Source organism: Octopus sinensis, linkage group LG1 (assembly GCF_006345805.1).
Source record: "Octopus sinensis linkage group LG1, ASM634580v1, whole genome shotgun sequence".
Lineage (NCBI taxonomy): Eukaryota > Metazoa > Mollusca > Cephalopoda > Octopoda > Octopodidae > Octopus > Octopus sinensis.
In genome coordinates this window covers 202,582,945-202,609,181 of record NC_042997.1, presented here as the reverse complement: position 1 = coordinate 202,609,181, position 26,237 = coordinate 202,582,945, and the positions used below count along the sequence as shown (strand labels likewise).

Below are 26,237 nucleotides of genomic sequence, written 5' to 3'. Positions count from 1 at the left end.
GTGTATATCTATTTTTGATTCTACACAACAGATCATTTTAAAATCTGATCCCTTCTTCGCTAAAGATTATTTTGTCAATTGAACTCCCAACATGTCACCTCATCCACCGATGAAATTGGAAATTCGCAATTTTACAGATGGCGAAATGATTTTTAATCATCACATTTAGGATACAGTTCTTTTTTTTACTTTTTAATTGTTACCATAACGATATTTCCATCACGGAATACAATGTCCCAAGTTTTGTATGGAAATATAAACGAAATAGTTTAGATATTTTCGCTTGTTTTTGTTCCACCAGAGGTGGTTGAATTTATTAAAGAGAGCAGGCGTAAAGCTCGCAGAAATAAATGTAAATGTAATACTTAAGGATTCCTAAGCAGCAAAAAGGAGACCATTATTTTAAAAAATGTTACTGTTACCTTCGTAAAGAAAGTCATCGTAAATCATTTTAAACGAGTTTTATTTCTAAATTTAACATAATTAATGCAGGTAAGGATAAAATTCAATGGCTTTCACAGAATAATAATAATAAAAAAAAAGCAAGGGCAACAGTTATATTAAGATGGAAGTATTTAACCAGTTATAGTTTAGCTGATGCTGTTTAACAAGATCCAAATATAAAATATATAAGAAAAAATGTTGAGATAGCTATCGAAAAAAATGATCTAAAACTTCTGTAGGTGGATGATATTATAATAAGGAAGTGAAATCTTCAATAGCTAACGTAAACAGATTTAAATCGAAAATAAAACAAGTATTTTAATTGTCATGTAAAATATATATATAGTGTTACTACAATAAACCTAACACACCTAGTTTTGTATTATACGCATATATTTGATATGAATACAAACGCTTATTTTATTTAATGAATATAATCTATTAATATATATAATTGTGTGATCAGTTTGTAGTTATATATTACATATATACGTATATTATTTAATAGATATAATCCATCTATTTATCTATAAAATTGTGTGGTTAGGTTAGTACTGCTATATATATTATTAATGAATATAATCTGTCTATACTATATATATATACACATATATAAAATACACACAGAATTATGGTTATATTAACAGAGCTTGTCTATCTATAAAGGCTGTGTCCTGGCTTAATGGTAATAATGTTTTATATTTATTTACATATCTAAATCCTAATAATAAAACCATATATGTTTTGTATAGTGTTATTGTAGAAGAACTGGTAAAATTTTGTTGACAAGAGTTGACTAATCATTCCTCATATGAAAACCATGGTATGTGTTATGTTTGTGGCAATAACAATTTCTGTCAAGTGTTTTAAAAAGTTATGATAATCAAGAAACACATCTGGGAGTTGTGGAAAATAAATAAATAAATATGGTGTAGCAAGGATAGTGTTTGAAAGGTACATATATATATATGTGTGTGTGTATGTATATATATTAGTAGGCTTGTCAAACAGGATCGCATTAAAGGCAGACAAGAGAAGCAATGTGAAAAACAAAAAAAGAGGCAGTGTGCTGTTCTCTTGTTAAATAACAAACAATATCAAAAGTATGTACCAAAAAGAGAGATTGGGGGACAAGGAAAAGAGGAATAAAATGGCTATGGTGATTGTTGGAACTCGCATCAGACACAAGAAACATCGTGGATCGGGTTTTGAGGATTAGAGTGTAAGAGAGAGAGAGAAGGGGGGGGGGAGGACTGAAGATGATAGTTATTATATATAGTCTTGTTGAAATTCTCCACATTTCTGAAAACATGTTCGGTTGGTGCAGCTTCGACTTCGACATATACGCAACGGACAGCGAGGCGAGAAGAAAGTTTGCGGAAAATAACGAGTGAACTTACAGTAAATGAGTAGAAAAAGACTTTCGATCGGCGTCCAGTTCTTCCGATTCACTTTGGTCAGCCATGTTTCCTGAGTGAGTACCACATGACCCAGTTAATACACACGCGCGCAGTCACGTCCACACGCACACACTACAACACACACACGCGCACACAACAGATAACTAACGCGCACACACACACACACGCACGCACTCACACATACGCACGCGCACATTCATTCACTGGTTTCCAACTCGTACGTTTCACTCACTGGATGGCTTTGGTAGAACCAAAAAAAAAAAAGGTAATTAACAGGAACCAGTGTTGTTAAGAGGGAATTAGAGAACAAACAAAAAAACATAGATCTAACCAAAGTATATTTATATTTATATCGGGGGGTATCAATAAGACAAAGCACCAACTGCAGAGATACGGAGGTGAAGACTTTTACAAAGAAGCCAGAACCATTAATACAAGACGGACTCGGATGTTTTATCGAAGTACTTACTACTTGTGAACAACTATTATTTAATGTAAACCTTTATACTATAACTCTATCTCCATAAATTTGCTTAAAACAGATTCGAGATGTATCCCACGCGAAGAATCTGATCGAGAATTTTTATCTCTCCACCAACGAATGATGATAATAATAATGGTAGTCACAAAGCACCAGAGACAAGAGAACCATATTAAGGAGTTCTTAAAACACATTGGTATAAAGTCGACCAAACGAAACACAAAACATCAATATCAGATCAATTAAACGATGTCTATTATTTGGTGAGGAAACACAAGAGAATTGTTGGTTATTTTCATAATTATCGTGTAAAAATAATGACATGAAAGACAAAAAAATTCCTTTTTGCTAATGTTCTATGTGAGATTTCTGTTTAAATTGTATATTGTAAATTAGAGTTATTAGTAAAATAATAATAATAATGTTATTAATAAAGGTAATTATTATGTATTTCTAAGTAAAGAAGATGTTTATTATGATTTTAAAAGAAATTTTGAAGAGAAAAATCTAGTCAGAAGCCAGCCATGATTGAAGTAGAAGCAATCCGCTTATGAAGTGAGGGATCATATTTCTGCCTCATTCTAATTAGGATTTACTAATTATTTAACGGGAAATTTAACATAAAAAATAGCATTTGACTTATATAAAATATGCGGTTAAAGTAAACGTAAATGCCTCCATATACAAAAAGATATATATAAATGTGTGTGTGTGCGCTTCAAATATTCAAGATGTAGGGCGAAGTGATAAACCTAAAGTATTTAGTCCACTGGTTTTACAGTAAGCATTTTGTGTATATGTATATATATGCAGATAGATCTCAGTATTTGATTGTCGAAATGTCCAAACATTCCTATTGCTGATTACACACTCGTCTTCCATAAATTGTCACAATTTAGTGGAGATTATTTTGAGATATTGTGCTGGTTATATATAGAGGTAGTTTTAGATGGTTAATAGCTTTAAATGAAAGGGGGGAAAATAACCTTTTGTCTTCATTGATCATTTCTTGGCGGAATTTTTGGATCTTACAGAAACAGAATAATTTGTGTTACTTTAAAAACCACCAGGTTATTGAATAATAACAGTAATTTAAGTAAGAAGGTAATGCAACTTCAGAATCAAGAAAATGATAGATTTTCTGGTATTAAAGAGGTAAGGTGTAGAAAATTTGCTCGTTTAAAAATCATATATATATGTATCATCGACGTTGATATTATTGTAAAGGTAAAATGTATCTACTTTGCTTTATTCACATCTCAGTTTGAATACAGTAAGGCAAGTGCAGTCAAGAACATATTCATTTAATTATAAATAAATATGGCTCTCAATATAATTATGATTTCAATCTTCATGTGTTGATGAGCGAAATCAGAAAATTACTAACCGATCATCATTTCCTGGTTCCAAAATTCGAATTGGGCAGCACTGCTAGAATTTGAAACCGTAACAAATATGAAGCTAAGCTATTGTGTTGTTTAACCACACGTTAGAGCAACCCGATGATCAAAAACATCCCAACAATGACCATTTCATCGTTTTTCCCCCTGCAATGTATGGCAAACCGAAGACTACAAGATGTAACGTATCCTTTTATAAGATGGTAGGTTATCTTTTGGGGGCAAATTTGCTGCTATTTTTAGCACATTGAACGATTACGGAGCAGTTCCATACATGAACTTTCACATATAAAGAGATGCCATCCTTGCTGATTCACTTTATTTTTGGCAGATAGAGAAAAGAGAAAAACACCATTGTAACTAAATTACTCCAGTTGCTGATAATAATCTAATCGACTTGGAAAATATGAATCGAAATGAATGGTCTACATGTCGAAGAATTAACAAAGCTGTTTTTATTTCAGCACACGTTTTTCTAGATGTAATGAGGTGTTGTTAAGTAATTCTAAATGGGTATCTAATTAAAATATTGGTAGAAAATGAATATTCTGACATTCATTATGTCTTCAGCCCATATGCTAAGGGAGGCTATCAATGGCTGGATGGAAATTTAACGCGGTTTTAACGAATCTTAATACTTTTGACATATTCTCACACAAAAGCTAATTATGTTTTTAAGGTAAAGCTGTCGAATCTGTACCTAATCAAACACCTCCGATACACAAATTGGAAGGTATCACATAGAAAATGAGAGATGCTGGACTTAGCGAATGTCTAAAAAAAATTTATAGTACAGTGTTATATTGTTTATGAAATATATTATAATTTAGTAATCAAATTAGTTTAGTTAATTTTAGCAATCACTGGTTAGTTACTTCATCTGGCTTGTAAAATATTAATCCTAGACGTGAGGGAACTCCGAATGTGTAAAAAAAAAATTGTAAAGTGTGCTGTGTATATTGCTTATGAAATATACAATAAATCGGTAATTAACTCAGTTTAATTAATCTTAGTTGTCATTTATGTAAAAATGATTCATTGGTAGATTGGGTGTATGTTGTTTCCATGCGTTCATTTTCGTTTTGTACCAGAGCTCGTTTATGTACAGATAAATTCGATAAATGTTTAATAATGTAGGTATATATATGTATATATATATTTTCATCAAATTCATGTGAATCGAAGTGAAACAAGAAGGTGTAGAGAATGCCGGAAATATGACCTTCTCCATTATCATATTTGTAGCTCTAACCTATTCATCTTCAACAGTACCTCTTAGGACATGATTTATCTGTTGAAGGCAGGCGATGGTAAAACGCTTGGCTTAAAACGTTTCTAAATATTCAAAATGTTTTTTATATATGTATATATATATATATAGACTGGTGTCACAGTTATTCAAAAGCACAATTGGAATTACATTTAACCCAAGCATCAGTATAATAAATTAAGCTCGAGTCGAATATAAAAGAAAAAAACGTTTTCTTAAATAAATTTATTAAATGAAATTAAAACTTACCATAATTGATTTTTCGACATGTTTGTTAATTTGTGCCCTAACATTCAGTAATTTGTGTTTTTCCATCACAGCATCGCTTTCAGTGGGTATTTTTATGGAGAGCAATTAATGTTTTTCGGCGTAAAAACATCACTTGATTCTTTCAAAAACTGCAAAGATAAAGCATTTCTACGATTATATTTAGTAAACAAAACTAACGTATATGCATATGAATTCTAATATAAGGCATAACTCGGAACAAATTTGAATCTTTCATTTACCAAATGTTCTCTATCCGCCATTTTTCAGCTGAACAACACAACATACATTTCAAATGCAGCTGTTTTGTATAAGCTGACGAGAGAATCATTACCCATAGTCTACAAGGGAAGAAAACTTATTCACGATGTCGAGATTTCCTTTTCATTTCCTGGCTGACAGAGCAAAGATATTTTATGTATATATACACACACAAAACATTATGGTTAAAAATTCCGAAATACAATTTGTACATTAATTAATGGTGATCAAAAAAAATATATTTCATAATTATTTTAAACAGCACTGGTTTATTATAAATTAAATATTGTTTTGGCATTTGCTGTTTGATTTCATTTCCTACTTTAAAGCTATTTAGCTTCATTTAACCTTCTAATTGATAGTTTTGACCAAAACAAAAAAAAAAAAAAAAGCATGGACATCATAACATCCCATTTACCTGTACAATATATCTCGATCTATGCAGCTAGTCATAACAAATCAATATATTTGGTAACCAACTCAATTTGGTGGGTCTAAGTCTTTACGTGAATTGATAAATTACATGAATATTTTCAGTTTCATTTATCACATAATTCTGATCTCACTACTTATAGTAAATATATCTTTAAACATAACCTTTATTATCATTTAAGAACAATTGTTTCTTGATGAGTAAAGTTAACGAAACTACAAAATCTTATAAGTTATTTTTGTTCGTTTATCTACTCAGTATCGAGTGATTCTCTTTTTATACCAAACATTTAGCGCTTGTATAATGAAATTTAACGTAAATTACCTTAATTTCATGTCCACAGCTCAGTGAGAGAGTGTACTTGTATATTAAACAACACTGATGATAATACAAAACTTTAACCAATAAATTTTGTTACAAAATTAATTCCTCTTTTCCAGTAAAAAAGAGTCACCAATCCAACAACTGCATCATGTGCATGCGTGGGAAAACATATATATATATATATATATCTTATTCCTTTACTAACAGATTAGCTTCATGACTCTTTGAAGCAGCCACCTTCAATTTTACTTTTACTACCAGATTTAAAGAGTTCTAATCAAGTAAGTAAGTAAGTTGTATTCTGAAGGAAGCTGAAATAGTTGCTATTTGTACATATAATGGGATGCTGGATTTTGGCTATTTGATTGATTTATAAAAAAAGAAATTTAGTCTAAAGAATAAGGGTGACACCTATAAACTGTGCAAATCCTTTCAAATTGGTGTGCTTGATGTTCTATTGATTTTGTATAGGTTGATGCCTGCAGGAAAAAACGTGGGCAGAGAGAGCAGTAACAGAAATTTTATAGTTATGGAAGAAATGGAACAAAGTATTTCATCTAAGCCTTGGAGGAGGAGGAGAGATGGAACATAATAAGAATGGTGAGAGAAGAGAGGGTGGTGGAGTTTGAACAGGCGTTATTTTCAGTAGAAGAATAAGACACAACTGCCTTTGCATTATTGGTTATATATATAAACATCTCTCAATCAGTTGGTAGCCTTTTTTTTTTTAACCCTAACCATTAATTTTGCACATTAATTAATGTACAAAAAAGAGTAGCTCTTTTTTGTAACAGAGCTGTAGCACTGCCTCGGATGTGTAAACAGTACTCTAAATGTAGATTATAACTGTTCAAGAAAGCATTAGACATTTGGATGATCTTTTAGCAATATTGCAGATTTAATGATGCCATATGTAAGATCATGAGAAATTGTAAGGCCTCGTATTCGTAGTTAGTTTAAGGATTTTAAGCGATTCATGTGTCCCGACTAGGTTAGTATTCCTTCTGAAGTCAAAATTTCCATTGATCAGATGCATTACACAGCACTTGCACATGAAAAAGGCTGAAGTGAAAAATGATAACCTGTCTCGGGAGTGCTTGAGATTAACAACGTAGAGAAGGGTGGAAAAAGCCAATAGATTAAGTTTGTGGAGCTCAAATTCAATGTGTTATAGGCTTTGACATGCTGTTCAGCACAATCCTAAGGCAACAAGGAAGTTGGTAACCTAGTTTATTAGAGACTAGATTGAATATCATCATCCTCGTTTAATGTCCTCCATGCTGACGTGGATTGGTTTGATGCCCTTCCCAACACCTATTTTACTGGGTATATATATTGAGTTGCACTGCTTTTGCATATTCCAATGGTTGCTGCCATCCATTTCCATTATTATGAATTTGAATTAGGAGCTTCAGTCATAGTAAATGTTTCATTAGCTGACTACACAACCATGGATGCATTGCAGTTACCCTCTTGATAGAGCCTGGTGACCCTCACTGTTTATCTAGGATTCCTCTGCTAGGCACCAATGTAAGAAGCACTGTTGGCTCAGCTGAGCTCTTGCATTACCTCTTCACAATCTGCCATATCCCTGGTGGCTAAATAGGTGCTATACCTTGCTAAAGGGCAACCCGTAACTACACAGGGCATGGTGATCATGCCATGAAATTTTCAAATACCTGCGTACTCGTATACCAAGTATAATGGGTGCATATTTTGTGGCACTAGCACTAGTGAGTTACCATCTAGCTCACACGACTAAAATCCCCTTCACCTGACAGGTACCACAGTAGAGAGGAATGTAGCTTTAAACTACAATGGGATATATAAATCTATCCCAGTTCAATGAAAGAGCATGTTCAATATTTCTATAGCCTGCCTGTTGGCATAATATGATTTTTATCTGAGTTTGGGGTTTTCATAGCAACAAAGGATAAGTTGATCATAGAATAAGTTATTTCTATTGTGTATTTCAGTGAAAAGACAAAAAACTGTTTACACAAATAATTGAAACTTCACATACACACACACACATATATGATTGTAGATAGATGAAGGCCTGGCAGTGTGGTCAAGAAAATTGCTTTTCATCTGCTTGATTCTGAGTTCAGTTCCACTGCATGACACCTTTGGGATAGTGTCCTCTACTATAGCTCCGGGACAACTAAAGCCTTGTGAGCAGATTTGGCAGTGAAAGAGGCTAGTTGTATATGTATATTTGTGTCTTCTTGGTTTGACGTCTTGTGGTAGTGGTAAGTGAGTGTCATTCATTTCCAATATTCTGTGAAAATATGTCTGATCGTGGAGAAATATTACAGGTGAAGGCTAGCAAGAAGAAGGGCATCCAGTGGTAGAAAATCTACCTGAATGAACAAGCATGGAAAAGTAGACATTCAATTGATGATAATTTGATTGTAAATAAGATGTATTTCACTGAAGACTCAAGAAAATATACTTTGAAATAAAACAGTTTTAGTTCACTAAAATCTTGATTTGAGAGATGATTTCAAACACGATCACAGTGACTTAGGCTGGATAAGCTCTTTATAATTTAGTGGTCATTTGTAGAGTATAGTGACCATGAACACAGAAAGAAGAGACTATCAGTTGGTAGATCCTGGTAATGAAGTAATTTTTAAAAACCATTGTCAAATAAAACAGATGAAAGGGGTTAGTATTTTGGTGGAAATACATAGCATAAGAGAGTATGACATGCAAAATCAGCTAGAAATAACAGCCAAAATCCCTCAAATTACATTTTACTAGCTGTTGGGGAGGATGCATCAAAAGAATGAGATGGAGAAATTTCAGAGAGCTTTTATCTGTTGGCAGCTAAAGGTCTCCTTCTCGGGGAAAGGAAGATTGTATGATGTATGTATACGAATAGCAATGCTACATGGATGTAAGATGGCCCTGAATGTAGAAAACATGAGGGTTAGAGAGGAATGAAATTAGTATGCTCCGCTGGATATGCAATGTCTGTACATGTGTGACAGACAGCTAATGCATTGAGAGAAAAGAGTAATTAGATGCAGTGTGCGAGAGAGAAGACTGCACTGGTTTGGTCATGTGATGTGTATAGATGTAGACAGTTGCATGCAGAAGTGCAAATCAAAGTGGAGGGAACTTGTGGAAGAGGGAGACCTAAGAAGACATGGGATGAAATATTGTACTGAAGAACACCTGTCCACCGCAGCAGACTTGATACTGGTGCTGGTACTACATAAAATGCACAAAGTACATACTGTAAAGTGGTTGGCATTAGGAAGGGCATCCAGCCATAGAAACCATACCAAAACAGATAATGGGATCTGGTGTGGGCTCCAACTCTGATCAAACCATCCAACCCATGCCAGCATGGAAAACGAATGTTAAATGATGATGATGATGATGACAATATTTTAAATAAAAGATGTATTATGGAAAGTAGTCCCTACCCTAAAAAGTTGATAAATGCAATAATCATAACTGACTTGCAGATAAACACCAACTCCCTGCTATTAAGAAATATATACAAATGAAAACTGCAGGGCTTAGGAAGACACACTGTTTACAAGAGAAACAGCTACAGTATTTGTCTCTTCTACAGCTACCATAGCCCGAATGAAACAAATCTGGTAAGATTGGAAGAGCAGATGGTGCTATAACATTGAAAGAGGCAGAGTGATGATGTCATCACAACCAAAAGTGAAGGAGAATTTTTCAAGTATGGTTTCCTGAATATTTTAATTGACAAACTGATGCCAGTATTTGAAGTAGGAAATCTATTACAGATATGAGAACAATGCTCCATTACATTTGTGAAAATGATTGAAATTTATGAAAGTTTTTTTGTGGGTGGGGTTACTAAGATCCTTTACAAAGAATACTGAATGCTTTTTATGTTGTACCAGCGCCAATGGTCACAGAATGATGGAGAGAGTGCAGAGATGGTGTAATTTGTTCATATATTTAATGTTTTCTGAAATCAAAGCTTGAACAAAATTGGACAAAATACTTTTAGCTATGGCACTTTATGTTTGGAGTTCAAATCCTGTCAAGACCAAAATTACCTTTTATCTTTGTGGGGGTCAATAAAGTATCAGTCAAATACTGGGGTTGGCATAATCAACTGTTCCTTTCCTTCAATTTCTGACCATGTGCCTGTGTTAGTAGAAATCATTCTTTATGGAGATCATGAGCCAAAGAGTTGCTAGATATGCAAAAAATAGCAGCCAAATATTCTTAAAACTATCAACCCCTGAACATTAGTCCTAGGATAAAATAGGGCTGGTTTCCATGGCATATAAGTGACCAAGATCACAACATTCCCCCTGGATAGGAGGCCAGTCTATCATAGGGTTATTCATTTACAACTGAGTGATGTGTAAAAAAGTGTTTTGCTCGAGAACACAGCACACTGCCCAGTTAGGGTACTGAAACCACAAACTTGCAATTGTGAATGCAATACCTTGACACCTAGGCCATGCACCTTCCCTAAAACTACTTTTGCTATTTTAAAAATATATGAATAAACTGGACAAAGAAGTCTTGAATTATGATATGTCAGTAAAGAAAGATGAAATTGATTGAATGATATTTGAACAATGACAATTTGACACTGCAACATATGTAGAGTACTTATGAACGAGATACATTTTGAGATCCACAATGATGGTCAGTAAACAATGAGTGAGAATCACTGTCAGAAGATTTATTAATGTTTACAATGTTATTGCAGTTGAGAGTATGATGCAATCAATGTAGAACAAATTTCATTCTGAAGAATATTCGGCTTGTTTGCCTCTCAATGTAGGTACAAGCCTCAAGTAAAAGCAAATTAAAATGCATGATTATGGCATTCAAATAAGGACACATTTCCTGCAAGGACAATCCATACGACAAAATATATTAGCTGTCACATAAGACATCAACTCTATGGTTAATTAAAATAAAGTCATTAATCCATATTAGTTGCTTCTGGGGGTTTTTTTTTTGGTGGGGGGGATATTAAATACAAGATAAGACAGCTTTTTTTTTATGCAATGTAGAATGCTAACTACAACTACGGTTAAGTTATTGATATTTTAAGTGAGCTATTTTTAAGAAATTTCTCATTGTATTAACAAGTGGTAGTAACCTTCGTAGGTCAAGAGAATACGAGAGCATGACCTAGTTGGAAGTATAAAACATAAAAAGCAATTTCTACCAAGCAGTTTAATTTTAATTTATACTTTTATTTTCTCATTGTATGTTTTTGTAGGAAGTAGGCTTTTAAAGGTTTTCAAATATTATTATGATAGAGTTAGACAAGGCTAAGAATATTTAAATAAACTTTTGCTAGATTTTAATAAATGTCTGATGATATAGTGCTGGATCAAAAAAAAAACATGAAAAATAATTTATAGATATGTAAATAATATATAACTGTGGCACCTTGGGCAAGTGTCTTCTGCTATAGCTCTGGGCTGTCCAAGTCCTGGTGAAGAGATTTGGTAGATAGAAACTGAAAGCAGCCTACTGTATGTTTGTGTGTGCCCATGTCAGACACCATGTGAGGGTTGTAAATGAGCATCTATTGTCATATAAGTGAGGTTGTTCGTTTTCAGTATTCCATAAAAAGCATGTCTCACTATGGGAAAGTATTACCTTGATTGGAAACAGGTGAAGAGAATCCACCCACAGAAAATCTGCCTCAACAAATTGTGTTTAACCTGTGCAAATATAAAAAAGTGAACATTGGGCAAGTGTCTTCTACTATAGCCCCGGGCCAACCAAAGCCTTGTGAGTGGATTTGGTAGACAGAAACTGAAAGAAGCCCATCGTATATATGTATATATATATGCGTGTGTGTGTTTGTGTGTCTGTGTTTGTCCCCCTAGCATTGCATAACAACCGATGCTGGTGTGTTAATGTCCCCGTTACTTAGCAGTTCGGCAAAAGAGACCGATAGAATAAGTACTGGGCTTACAAAAGAATAAGTCCCGGGGTCGAGTTGCTCGATTAAAGGCGGTGCTCCAGCATGGCCGCAGTCAAATGACTGAAACAAGTAAAAGAGTATTAAATGAAATGATGATGAAATTGAGCCGAATGACAATTAACGAATGAAGAAGGTAATAAGCAGAATTATGTAATTAAAGTTTACCTGAAGAAAACAAAAACTATGGATAAATGGTGTTCCTTACCTTTTTGTTTTAACTGAAGACCACTTTCTCAAATTTTAAACTGAAAATTGGAAAATGAATGCAATTCATTAATTAATACAATATAACAAATAATCTTAATAATCAAAAGAAAATGTTATGAAATGAATTGGATTTTATCAACACAAAAACTTCAGATAACAAAACAAATCTTTTAAAGATTATAGAAAATCAACATCAATCAATAATCAGCATTTAGAGATGAAACAGTATTTGCTGGAGATCAATGAATGTAAAAAGGAAAAAATATTATAGTATTTAAAGTTCTGAGAATTTATTTTTTGACAATTTTGCATTTATTTATGTGTTTTATTTTTTGGCACAGGCATCATTGAGTGGGTGAGAACTTGCTTCCTAACCATGTGATCTTGGGTTCGATCCCATGGCACAGTACCTTGAACAAGTGTCTTACTATAGGACAGGCTCAACCAAAGCTTTGAGTGGATTTGGTTGATGGAAACTGAAAGAAGCCTGCCATATATAAGCACCTACTACACTCTTGGTGTGGTTGGCATTAGGAAGGGCATCCAGCTGTAGAAACTCTGCCAGATCTGATTGGATCCTGGTGCAGTCATCTGGCTCACCAGTCCTCAGTCAAATCATCCAACCCATGCCAGCATGGAAAGCGGATGTTGAACGATGATAATGATGATGATATAGGTGTGTCTGTGTGTTTGTAAGTACCTTTGTCTTGACATCACGTAATTGGTTGCAAATGAGCATCAAATAAGATTGTTTGTTTCCTGTTTTCCATGAAAAAAAACATGTCTAACAATAGGAAAACATTATTTTGCATGGAAACTGGTGATGATTGGTAAGAGGAAGAGCATCTGGGTGTAGAAAATTTGCCTCAACAAATTCCACTTGACCTACACAAGCATGGAAAAGCAAACATTAAATGATGATGATGATGATGATGTTGCTATATAACCCTAGGTTAGCAGCTCAGAATGAGCAGTTCTTTGACACATATATGAGTTCGATTGATAAAAGCATGACCTACACATCCTTTTTCTTATTTATACCACATTTCCACTTAGTTGAGAACCATACTACATATTCCAGGATGTAGATGATGAATTGTATGGGAGTGCAGTATGACAATCTGGACAATATGTCGTGATCATGAATCAAGGCTTAACCCTTTTGATACAAACCTACTTGAGACTGCCTGTGACACTATGGTACAAACTTCCTATTTTAAAATTTCATGTTAATTTATGTTAATTCAAAACATCAGATGAATAAAAACAAAACATTTTACTATATCCTTTGTAATTTTCAAAAATTAACTCAAATAAAGAAGTTGTATTTCAACAGAAATGAGGTAACTAAAGGGTTAAGGGGTTAAATAGAAAGAAACCTAATAAGAAACAACTGACAAACTCCCTAAGCAAATTCATAACTAGAATTCCTCTGATGAATACAGAAAACATGATCCATTATTTTCATTGATCAAGTGCAAAACTTCCTGGTGTTGTTTAGCCCAAAATTATCACTGATTAAACAGACTAATATGGTTAAAGACTTTCCAACCATGACAATTCCATCTAGCTTTTTTTTTTAAGCATAGTGTACTTGAATAACATTATTCCATGTCCCTTTTTTCTTTTTTTTTTTTAAATGGTAGGCTGCAGTTTACAGAAGCTTTACAGCTTTACCTGGTTACTATTTCTAGCAGATCAAGTGGCCACGCAGAGGTACTTTCATTGGTCTGACAAAATATCATTTGTCAGCTTACCAGTATTCAACATAATATAAGATGTTGACATCAACACCATAAGATCTTAGAAGACAAGTTTATGAATAGAAATAAAAATTTACAGGGTCCAAAAGGAGTGCCTTAATTACATCTTAGGCACAGGCATGGCAGTGTGGCTCAGAAGGCTGATTCCCAACCACATGGTTTCAAGTTCATTTCCATTGTGTGATACCTTGGGCAAGTGTTTTCTTCTATAGCTCTGGGACTGACCGAAGCCTTATGAGTGGATATGGTAAATGGAACCTGAAAGAAGCCCATCATATGTGTGTGAGTGTGTGGTTGTTTTGTGTATCTTTACCTTGACATAGCGTAGTTATTGGAAACGACTATCATTTATTTTTAACTAGCACTGTGACCCGGCGTTGCCAGGTCTTAGTGCTGGTGCATGCATATACAGCTGCGTGTGTGCGCACATACATGCGAGTACTGTCCAAATCTCCGACCAATCACATATAGCTAGCAAGCTTTCAATTGGCGTATCAAGTTTCAGGCATTTTGATTGAGTTTTGGATAGAAAATTCACAGGAGTGGCTGTGTGGTAAGTAGCTTGCTAACCAACCACATGGTTCTGGGTTCAGTCCCACTGCGTGGCATCTTGGGCAAGTGTCTTCTGCTATAGCAATGCCTTGTGAGTGGATTTGGTAGACGGAAACTGAAAGAAGCCTGTCGTATATATGTATGTATGTATATATGTGTGTGTGTGTGTTTGTCCCCCTAGCATTGCTTGACAACCGATGCTGGTGTGTTCACGTCCCCGTCACTTAGCGGTTCGGCAAAAGAGACTGATAGAATAAGCACTGGGCTTACAAAGAATAAGTCCCGGGGTCGATTTGCTCGACTAAAGGCGGTGCACCAGCATGGCCGCAGTCAAAATGACTGAAACAAGTAAAAGAGTAAAAAAGTCACTTCTATTGATTTTTTAATGGCTTTGCAGGGTGACTGGGGAAATTTAAAGATGTGCATGACCACCCTTGGACAGTTTTGAATAACCATAGAAAGTGCGAGCCCTCTAACTGAAAAATTGTGGATTTGTATAAAGGACACGCACACACACATTTTGCCGTTCATATATATAGAGATATTCTGCAAAAACACGCCTGGGTATGAGGAAATATTATCTTGCTTGGAAACAGGTGATGGGTGGCAACAGGCAGGGAATTCAGCTGTAGAAAATTTACCTTAATAAATTCTGTTTAACCCATGCAAGCATCGAAGAGTGAATGTTAAAACAATTATGATGGTATCAATAGTGCAAGTATGTTGTGACAATTTAGTCAAATAATTTACTGTCGTAAAAATGTGAAAATTAACTCCCTTTGGTTCACTGCAGTTCCTGGTGACAAGAAATGTCAAACAGAAGCCATTATTCTCTTTAATCTTTTTGTATTGATTTTGATAAAACATTGAACTAGTATTTACTCAAATAAAACTATTTCATCACAAGTCAGTGCATGTCCTGTTTTATACCTCTAATTCTTTTGTTATGATATATCTGTTGAAATATACTGCTTTTTCTTTTTATTAATTTAAATACTTCTTATCTTTAACTTGTTTCATTCATTTCACTGGGGCACTATCTTGAAATGCTTGGTCAAACCAATTGATCCCGCGATACTTATTATTTTTAAAGTCTGGTATTTATATTATCAGTCTCTTTTATTGAACTGCTAAGTTACATTCTTTTATGCTTTTACTTGTTTCAGTCATTTGACTGCAGCCATGCTGGAGCACTGCCTTTAGTTGAACAAATCGATCCCAGGACTTATTTTTTGTGAGCCTAGTATTTATTCTATTGGTTTCTTTTGCTGAACTGCTAGGTTATGGGGATGTAAGCACACCAACATTGATTGTCAAGCAATGGTGGGTGGGGACAAACACAGACACACAAATACATACATACATACACACACACACACACACACACATATATATATATATATATATATGACGGGTTTCTGTCTACCAAATCCATTCACAAGGCTTTGGTCAGCCCAAGACTACAGTAGAAGACACTTCCTCAAGGTGCTATGCAGTGGGACTGAACCAGGAACCATGTGGTTGGAAAGCAAGTTTCTTACAACACAGCCACTCCTGTGCCTACAAGGGATAAAAACAAACCAACAACAATTAAGTGGGGAGGGGATAAGGAAACAGAGACACACAAACACACACATATATGCAATGGCTTTTACACAATTTCCGCTTACCAAATTCACTCACAAGGCATTGGTTGACGGTTGACCCAGGGCTGTAATAGAAAACATATGTCCAAAGTGCTACACAGTGGGACTGAACATGAGACCACATGACTGAAAAGTGAGCTTGAAGAATTTAGTGAAATAACTTTGTCATTCTTAAGCATGAAATTTTGATAGAAAGTTTTAATTTATATCACTTTAAAACAGGGGATTTGTATCAGAGAGCTAGGACAAGGGAATCTCAGATGTGTATCAAAAGGATGAACTAATTGCTCTTCCTGTCAGGCCCAGTTATATTAGTTGTTGCTAGCTCAATAATTCATTATCATGTGTTAAATTACAAAAATTGTTCCTCATTAAGCTAATGAAGGAGTTTCTATTTGGTGGCTTGACCTACAAGAAATAGCTGCCAATGTGGAGTTTTATAAATATTTTTACTGTGATAAAAAAAAAGGACCTTCCCCTCTCAACAAGGGCAGTAATATGAAAAAAAAAAAAAAAAAAAAAAAAAGATTGCTTAAAAGAAATTTCACCAAGAGCTAGGACAACATTTTTAACAATGAAAAAACAAATGATTGCTCTATCAACTCTCTTCCTTTCAAAATCAGAAGCAGAAATGTATATTGAACACACCTCTTGTGTGTCCATAGTTTACATTGTGTAAAAGGTATGGAATTACTAGCTACTCATTCTGTACATGCCAAGAATGGCCATTTCCCTAATGGTAACCAGAATCCTGTCCTCTCTCTTGCTAATTATTTAAACTTTGCTAGATTTATTTCGAGGCTTCTCAGTTCTAGGTTTCTACGTCTGGAATTTTTTCTTCTTCTACTAATGCTACTACTGCAACTACTACTCTTACTACCACCACCAATTCAGTTATATAAAAAAACTAGGTCATTAACATGGAAAGCTGGTCTTAAACATTTTGTTATGATTTGGAGAATTATATTGGACAGAAGGGGGCTGAGAATTGAGCCTTGGTGTAACCTTACCTTCATTCATTGCTAGATGCAACCTCATTTGAATTCATTGTTATATGCATTACAAATTTTTAAGTACAAATTTCTCTAGGTGAGAAATTTCTAAGGTGAGAGGGGTGGAGAAATAGATAAAGTAACTGAGATAGCCAGAGTATGAGACAGAATAATTAAGCTGAGATTAGTCACTCATAATATGACCATAACAGTTATTGCTGTACATATGCTATAGTCAGGTGAAACAGAGAAGTTAAAAGTTTGTGAGACCTGCTTGCAGTGACTTGGCATTTGGTATGAAACAGTACAAGAAATGAGGTGGGTTCAAGGCTGTTGGAGTTCTGGCATAAATGAACTAACAAAAGAGGCATAGAAATGTTACAAGGAGTGGCTGTGTGGTAAGTAGCTTGCTTACGAACCACATGGTTCCAGGTTCAGTCCCACTGCATGGCACCTGGGGCAAGTGTCTTCTACTATAGCCTCAGGCCAACCAAAACCTTGTGAGTAGATTTGGTAGACAGAAACTGAAAGAAGCCCGCCATATATATGTGTGTTTGTGTGTCTGTGTTTGTCCCCCCCAACATCACTTGACAACCGATGCTGGTGTGTTTATGTTGCCGTAACTTAGCAGTTCGGCAAAAGTGACTGACAGAATAAGTATTAGGTTAACAAAGAATAAGTCTTGGGGTCGATTTGCTCGACTAAAAGGTGGTGCTCCAGCATGGCCACAGTCACATGACTGAAACAAGTAAAAGAGTAAAAGAGGTGAAACTGCTGAATGAGAGAATGTGTGGGAAAGAAATGGTCCCCTCTAATTAGATCCAACAAAGGAATCAATTATATGTCTGAAAGTTCGATGCAAGATATAGAGGCAGTGATAGTAACTGGACTAAGAGCTTAAAATAGTGAAGTAGTAAATAAGTTAATTACTTGCATAATTAATCAATTAGTACAGGGACATGTAACCCACACTGTAACTAATATAGCAGTATCGTCATCAACTGCTACAGGGAAAAAGAGATGCTCTAGAGAGAAGCAACTACAAAGACATCAAAGAGAGGGACCCAGTTGTGAATGTAACAGAAAGAGTTAAAGCAGAACTGATTAGGAAATGAAATAGATCCAGTTTGGATTTGTACCTGGACAGAGTGCCACCAATGCCTTATTCCTAGAGAGATAACCATAGAAGTTCCTAGCTAAGAATAAGCTACTATACCTAACATTCATTGACCTAGAGAGGCCCTATGTCTACATGGATGGCTTGTGAGATCTGAGATGCCATCAGCAATGCAAGAGTAAATCAGTTTAGCTGGGAATTTATCACACAGGCCGGTGTGCCTCATGGCTCTTTTCTCAGCTTCCTCCTGTTTATCATAATTCTTCAGGCCATGACAAAGGGAGCTCCTGTATGCTGAGTTTGTTCAAGAAATTTCAACATGCAAGCAGAGTGAGAATCGAGATATCCAAAAGTAAACCTAGCAAAGACCTCATCATGAAAACATTCTCAGTCGTAATCTATATATATATATAAACGGCAAAATGTCTGTTTGTGTGTGTGTCCTTTATACAAATCCACAATTTTTTAATTAGAGGGCTTGCACTTTCTATGGTCAGTCAAAACCGTCCAAGGGTGGTCGTGTACATCTTTACATTTCCCCAGTCACCCCACAAAGCCATTAAAAAATCAATAGAAGTGACTATTTTGTGAATTTTCAATACAAAACCCAATCAAAATGCCCAGAACTTGATACGCCAATTGAATGCCAGCTAGCTGTATGCGATTGGTAGGAGATTTAGACAGTACTCGAGTGTATATGCATGCACTAGCACTATGACAAGCAAATGCTAGTTTACAATGTTTTGGGAATATGCACAACTAATGCTTTTACTTTTAAACCATTATTTGATAAAAGGACTATTTTCAGATGATTTTACAAATCATATCACAGTTCACTTAGTAATTCACTACCCTGTAGATTTTAGTGAACCTTCACTTTGACCTTTAATCTCCTAAATCTAAACTCCCTTATATTCCACTGTCTCTAATTCCTTAAGAATAGTTCTTTCTAATTTGGGCACAAGGTCACTAATTTTAGTATTAGGGGATTAATCAATTACATCAACCCCCAGTATTTGACGGGTACTTTATTTTATTGACCCTAAAAAGATGAAAGGCAAATTTGACTTTGGAAGGATTTGAACTTGGAACATAAAGATCCGGAAAATGCCACTAAGCATTATGTCTAGCACAGTAATTAATAAATGTAAAAGAAGATTGCTAATTATTTTAATATCAAATTACTGCAATTAACAGTTAACTATCTTTACTTCACTCTAATTAAACTATGGAATTTGGATGTATATAATGGGGAAAGGAAAAAAACAAAACTTAGCAAATATTTTATTTAGAATATCAGCTCCAGGAAATTAAATTTGTTTGTCCTTAATACAATGTGTGGCCAAGTGGTGAAGAAGTTTACTTCACATTCATGAGATTCTGGGTTCAATCCCACTGTGTGACATCTTAAGTGTCTTTACCATAGCTTCTAGTTAACTTAAGCACTCAAAACGATGATGGTAATGACACATAACAAAGGCTTCCACACAGTTCACAACAACCAGATTCCACTCATAAAGCATTAGATGGTAGAAAGATATAGAAGAAGATACTTGCTGAAGGTGCTTTACAGTGGGATCGAACTCAGAGCTATGTGGTTGTGAGGGGACATTCTTAACTACATAATGCTTGTACTCATTGTCCCCTGACAAGCTACCTGGCAGTCCTACAGGTGCTAGTTCCACATGAAAAGCACCCAGTCAACTCTGTAAAGTGGTTGGCATTAGGAAGGGCATCCAGACAATTGGAACCGGGTGCAGCTCTCCAGCTCCTGTCAATATGGCCAACCACATGGCTCCAGGTTCGGTCCCACTGCGTGGCAGCTTAGGCAAGTGTCTTCTGCTATAGCCTCAAGTCGACCAAAGCCTTGTGAGTAGATTTGGTAGATGGAAACTGAAAGAAGCCCGTCGTATATAGGTATATATATATATATATATATATATATATATATATATATGTTTGTGTGTCTGTGTTTGTCACCCCAACATTGCTTGACAACCGATGCTGGTGTGTTTATGTCCCCGTAACTTAGCGGTTCGGCAAAATAGACTGATAGAATAAGTACTAGGCTTACAAAGAATAAGTCCTGGGGTCAATTTGGTCAACTAGAGGCAGTGCTCCAGCATGGCCACAGTCAAATGACTGAAACAAGTAAAAGAGTAACAGAGGCACACACACACACACACTCATCCCCCCCTCTCTCTCTCTCACACACACACACACACTCTCCTTCTTCATAGTCTCTATGATACTTTCTCTTTACCTTGTGTGTGGTGTTCATTTACACATTACCAGCCAGCAAGCCTAGAATGTGCACTCATTGTGTTCCTCTTAAGTGAAATCTCTCTATATCTTTCTTTTACTCTCTTTCACTCTCTCTCTCTCTCTACATATATGATATAAAGTGTGACTAGAAAAACCAACCGACATTTATATCAGGCAGAGATACCAGAATATAGAAAGGAATGTCATTAGATTTACACAACTGGGTAAACTTTCTGAACCATGCTGTTGTGGTGTTTACATACAATCGTTATCTCAAAAGAAGTAATTGTCATGAAATTACCTCCATGTAAAGAATAAATTTTCTAATTCAGAAATAATGTTTTACCTCCAGTAATAATTTCATCTGGTAAATTAATAAATGGTACACGATTCTGGAAAAGACAAGAAAAAAGAAGAAAAAGAGATGAAAAAATAATAATTATTGACATGGAGTATGATTAATTGCTGGCTAAAATTAATAATATACAGCTCTGGAATTAAAGAAGCAGATTAGTAAATTCACATGGTTTAGTGGTTAGGGTGTTTGGTGCATGATCATAAGGCCATAAGTTCAATTCCTAATTTGATCAGTATATTGTGTCCTTTCTCGCTGCTCCAGTCTACTCAGATGTAATGAGTACCAGCTGAGAGCTGGTGTAGCACTCCAGCCTTGCAACTGTCACATCCCAGCTCAAGAGAGTGTCTATATCTGCTCACTAATCCATAGACACCCCAAAACAACTACCAAAAGCATGGTACATCTTATCAAGCCATACTTGTTCATGAGTAATGGTTGGTTGTACTATACCAGATCAGAAACCATACCAAACCAGACTGGAACTTGGTGCAGCTCTCCCACTTACCATTTCAGCCAAACCGTCTAACCCATGCCAGCATAGAAAGCAGACACCAAATGATGATGATGATGATGATTTATACCCCTACAATGATATTCTGTTTGCAGGAGGTGACACTTCTGTTGGTGCATCTTCACCAGTCAGAGCAGTCTTGTGCTTGTCAGGGTTGATCTCAAAGCTCTTCAGTGAGACTTCGAGTGTGTCCATGAAGTGCTTTTTCTGTCCACCGTGTGTGTGCTTGTCTTCCACCAGTTTGCTGTAAAACAGTCTCTTAGGAAGTCGTGTGTGAGGCATTCAAATAATAATACATTAGCAGAAATAGGGAGGCAGAAATAGATATCTTGCTATAGAGGAGGTACATAGTTACCCAGTGAGAGAGGAGAGAGAGAAAGAGAGAATGGGAGAGAGAGAGAAAGAGAGAAGGAGAGAGAGAGACCAACTAGGAATGAGGGCAAAAATAAGTGTGCTGCTAAAGAGGAGGTACATGGCTACCCAGCCAAAGGAAAGAGAGAGAGAGAGTAGGAAACAGCAAAAGTGTAAGAGAGATCAGGAGAGAGATGGTGAAGTGCCAGGGTACACTCACAAGTAATGAGGATCAGAGCATAGATGTGATGGTAAAGAAAAGAGAGGTATGAAGGTTGTAATATGTACGGTCAGGTGTTGTCAAGAAGGTGCAAGTAGGGAGTGGGGATTGCAGTGACTGGTGAAAACCTGGGTACAGGGCAGTGAGAGCAAGAAAGTGGATTGGAATCATTATCACCATCATTTTAACATCCACTTTTCCATGCTTGCTTGAGTTGGATGGAGTTAAATGACGTTTATTGAGGCAGATTTTCCACAGCTGCATGCTCTTCCTGTCACCAACCCTTATCTGTTACCAAGCAAGGTGATATATCCCCAGGACCAAACATGTTCCCACAGAATACAGGAAATGAATGAATTTTGAAGAGATGATATAGCATTGCAAATTGAATGAATTTTGAAAAGAGATGATATAGCATTGCAAATAAATCTCCTAAAACAAGCAAAAGAAAAGTAAGATTACATCATCATTGGCTTCCCATGACTCTTGACAAGTGCTCTCTCTCCTTAATCCAGAATCATCACTATTATTATTACTACCGTCACTGGTTTTAATGTCCATTTGCAAGTTTTGATGGAATTCAATGAGGCAGATTTTCTATGGCTGGATGCAGTTCTGCCTCTAACTGTCACCTGTCTCCAAGCAAAGTAATATTTCCTCATGGTCAGACATGGTCTTGTATGATAGATGTAAATGAGTGTCACTGTCATACAAGCATTATCTTTCAGTTGAGATATTTCATAAGAACATGTGTGGCGATAAGGAAATATTACCTTGCCTGGAAACAAGTGATGATTAGTGGAAGGAAGGCATCTGGCCATAGAGAATCTGCCTCAATAAACTCTGCCCAACCCATGCAAGCATGGAAAAGTGGACATTAAAATAATCGTGATGATTTTATGCTCAACCAGTTTGAGACATATAAACCAATTTGATACTATAATTATAACTGTTTTCTTTTTTTTTTTAATAAAATTTTTTCTAAACCAGAAGACTTTTGGCATTATGTTGGCTTGAGAAGAAGACCTATCAAGCCAAGCAAAATCGAAGTTGTGACAGATACCGGTGTCACACAAATGGCAACTATGCCAGTGACACGTAAAAACACCCATTACACTCTTAGAGTGGTTGGCATTAGGAAGGGCATCCAGCTGTAGAAAACCATGCCAAATCAGAGTGGAGCCTGGAGTAGCCTTCCAGCATGCTGTCCCAGTCAAACTGTCCAACCCATGCCAGCATGGACAACGGATGTTAAATGATGATGATGATGATGATGACATCACAGCATTAAGTACTTCAAAGGGGAATACAGAGATGAGAGAACATCCCTCATAAAACAAGCATGTAACTTCACAAGGCTGACAGATGATGATATATTTAATAACCAAGGTGGGTATTGCTAAGCAAAACAATGGTCTCGTATCTACAGATAAACTTGGAAACAGTTATGTATAGAAGCTTCTCAAATGTTTACCACTAATCTAATCAGATCAATATGCTACTAAATCTGGATCTAACTCCAAAGTTGAATGAAATTTTTTAATTTGAAATATATAAATGAATTTAACTAAACTATATTATGTATATATGTGTGTAAATAAATAATCATCAGCAATATTTAATATTCATTTTCCATGCTGGCATGGGTTGGACATCATCATCATCGCTTTCCATGCTAGCATGGGTTGGATGATTTGACTGAGGATTGGCAAACCACATGGCTGCACCAGGCTTCAATCTGATCTAGCAGAGTTTCTACAGCTAGATGCCCTTCCTAATGCCAACCACTCCGAGAGTGTAGTGGTGACTTTACATGCCACCGGCACGAGAGCCAGTCAGGTGGTACTGGCAACGACAATATATATGTTATTATTTAGTAAGTCTGATTTGACACTATGCATTTAAAATTTTTGTAGGCTTATCACACAAACCTAGTTCATCAGAAACTGTGTAGCAGTCCATCATATATACGCATATATATGTATGTATATGTGTTTTTGAGTTTGTCCCTCACCACAACTTGACAACCAGTGTTGGTTTGTTTATGTCCTCATAACTTAAGTGGTTTAGCAAAAAAAAAAGCCAACAGAAAAAGTACCAATTTTAAAAATAAGTATTGGGGTCAATTTGTTCAACTAAATTCTTCAAGGTGGTGCCACAGTCTGATGACTGAAACAAGTTGGACAAAAGATGTATGTCTCATGCAAGTTAACATGGGATGCCTTGACAACAATGTACACTTCATTTGATTAAAGTATCTTTGGCCTGACGAGTAGCTAGCAGATTACCTCCTGTTTGGGTAATTACTACTTCTGAGGTTTCTCCACCTATGAAACATATGTAGCCTGGATTTAATCTACTCCATTCCCTAATTTTCAATATGTATACATACATATATATATATATACATATAAACATATATATGCTTATAAACACATATACATATATATACACATGTATACATATATATACACATACATACATACATACATATATATATATATACATATATATATACACACACACACATATATACATATATATATATATATATATACATATATATACATATATGTTGTGCAAGATATAAGTTAGAGGTAATGTAACCATCCAAGGGACAGATGTATCCATAGGCATTCCATGGTCCTTGTTATTAGGTATATGGTAGTAGGTAATTTAAAAGGTAAATCGTGGTTTAATATATATAAAGTCAATAAGAAACGGAGCAATAAACAGTGAGAAGTGGATCAATGGTGTTATAAAGTTATTATTTAATTAAGAAGAGAGTATGTTAACAGCTGTTTCAGTATATCAAGCTGGGGTAAATTTGGGTTCACCTCATTGCAATTGATAGACATCATCGGAATGATTATATGGCAAAGATAAATAGAAAGAAAATGTGAAGAAGAGAAAGGAGAAAAGAAAAAAACGTTTGTTAATTCAATAGTCTCACATTTTAGTGAAGTCCATAATTCCATTATATCAGCTGGAGGATAGAAGAGAAGAGTGTTAATTAAATCCATGGTCTTATAATTAGTTAGTTTCATAATTCCATGTGTTCATAGGTTCTGACAACTGGCGCTAAATAGCACCAGTTGTCAGAACCAGGCTGCACCAGCCTCCAATCTGATCCGAAAGAGTTTCTACAGCTGGATGCCCTTCCTAATGCCAACCACTCTGAGAGTGTAGTGGGTACTTTTTACATACCACCGGCACAAGGGCCAGTCAGGTAGCACAGGCAACGACCACGCTAAATGGTGTTTTTTACATGCCACCAGCACAGGAGCCAGTTAGGCAACACTGGCAATGATCACGCTCGAATGGTGCTTTTTATGTGCCACCAGCACAGGAGGCAGTTGGGTGGCACTGGCAACAATCATGCTTAAATGGTGCTTTTAACGTGCCACTGGCATGGGTGCCAATCAGGTGGTACTGTCATCGGCTACGACAACAATTTCCCTTGCCTCAACAGGTCTTTACAAGCACAGTTTATTGCCCAGTGATTGAAGGGTACTCTTAAATGGGCTGGTTATGCTGCACTGGCAAGTTCCACAGTTATGGTCTCACCTGGTTTACTGGGTCTTCTCAAGCACAGCATATCTCCAAAGGTCTTGGTCACTTGTCATTGCCTCTGTGAGACCCAATGTTTGATGGTCATGCTTCACCACCTCATCCCAGGTCTTCCTCTTCCACAGGTTCCTTCTACTTCTTGGGTGTGAGACTTTTTCACACAGCTGTCCTCATCCATTCGCAACCCATGACCATACCAGTGCAGTCGTTTCTCTTGCACACCACATCTGATGCTTCTTATGTCCAACTTTTCTCTCAGGGTACTTACACTCTGTCGAGTATGCACACTGACATTACATATCCAGCGGAGCATACTGTCTTTATTTCTTCCAAGCCTACACATGTTCTCAGCAGTAATGTAGCATGGCTGTTTGTACACATGCATCATACAGTCTGCTTTTTACTTTGAGCGAGAGGCCTTTTGT

At 35.9% G+C, this 26,237-nt stretch overlaps 1 protein-coding gene and 1 long non-coding RNA gene across 2 annotated transcripts in view; both read right to left on the bottom strand.

Annotated features, from left to right (window-relative positions):
* The window catches only part of LOC115232341, a 94,524-nt gene extending 92,550 nt beyond the window's left edge, over window positions 1-1,974 (bottom strand). Inside the window, exon 1 of the mRNA XM_036506869.1 lies at window positions 1,845-1,974. Within this exon, the coding sequence (XP_036362762.1) occupies window positions 1,845-1,909 (65 nt within the window). The 5' untranslated portion in view covers window positions 1,910-1,974. The remainder of the gene's footprint in view (window positions 1-1,844) is intronic.
* Window positions 1,975-5,264: 3,290 nt separating this feature from the next.
* The window catches only part of LOC118765817, a 53,173-nt gene continuing 32,200 nt past the window's right edge, over window positions 5,265-26,237 (bottom strand). The window contains exons 3-5 of the long non-coding RNA XR_005001699.1: window positions 21,149-21,194; window positions 12,466-12,505; window positions 5,265-5,414 (exon numbers count right to left, since the gene is read on the bottom strand). This is a non-coding gene — a long non-coding RNA (uncharacterized LOC118765817). The remainder of the gene's footprint in view (window positions 5,415-12,465; window positions 12,506-21,148; window positions 21,195-26,237) is intronic.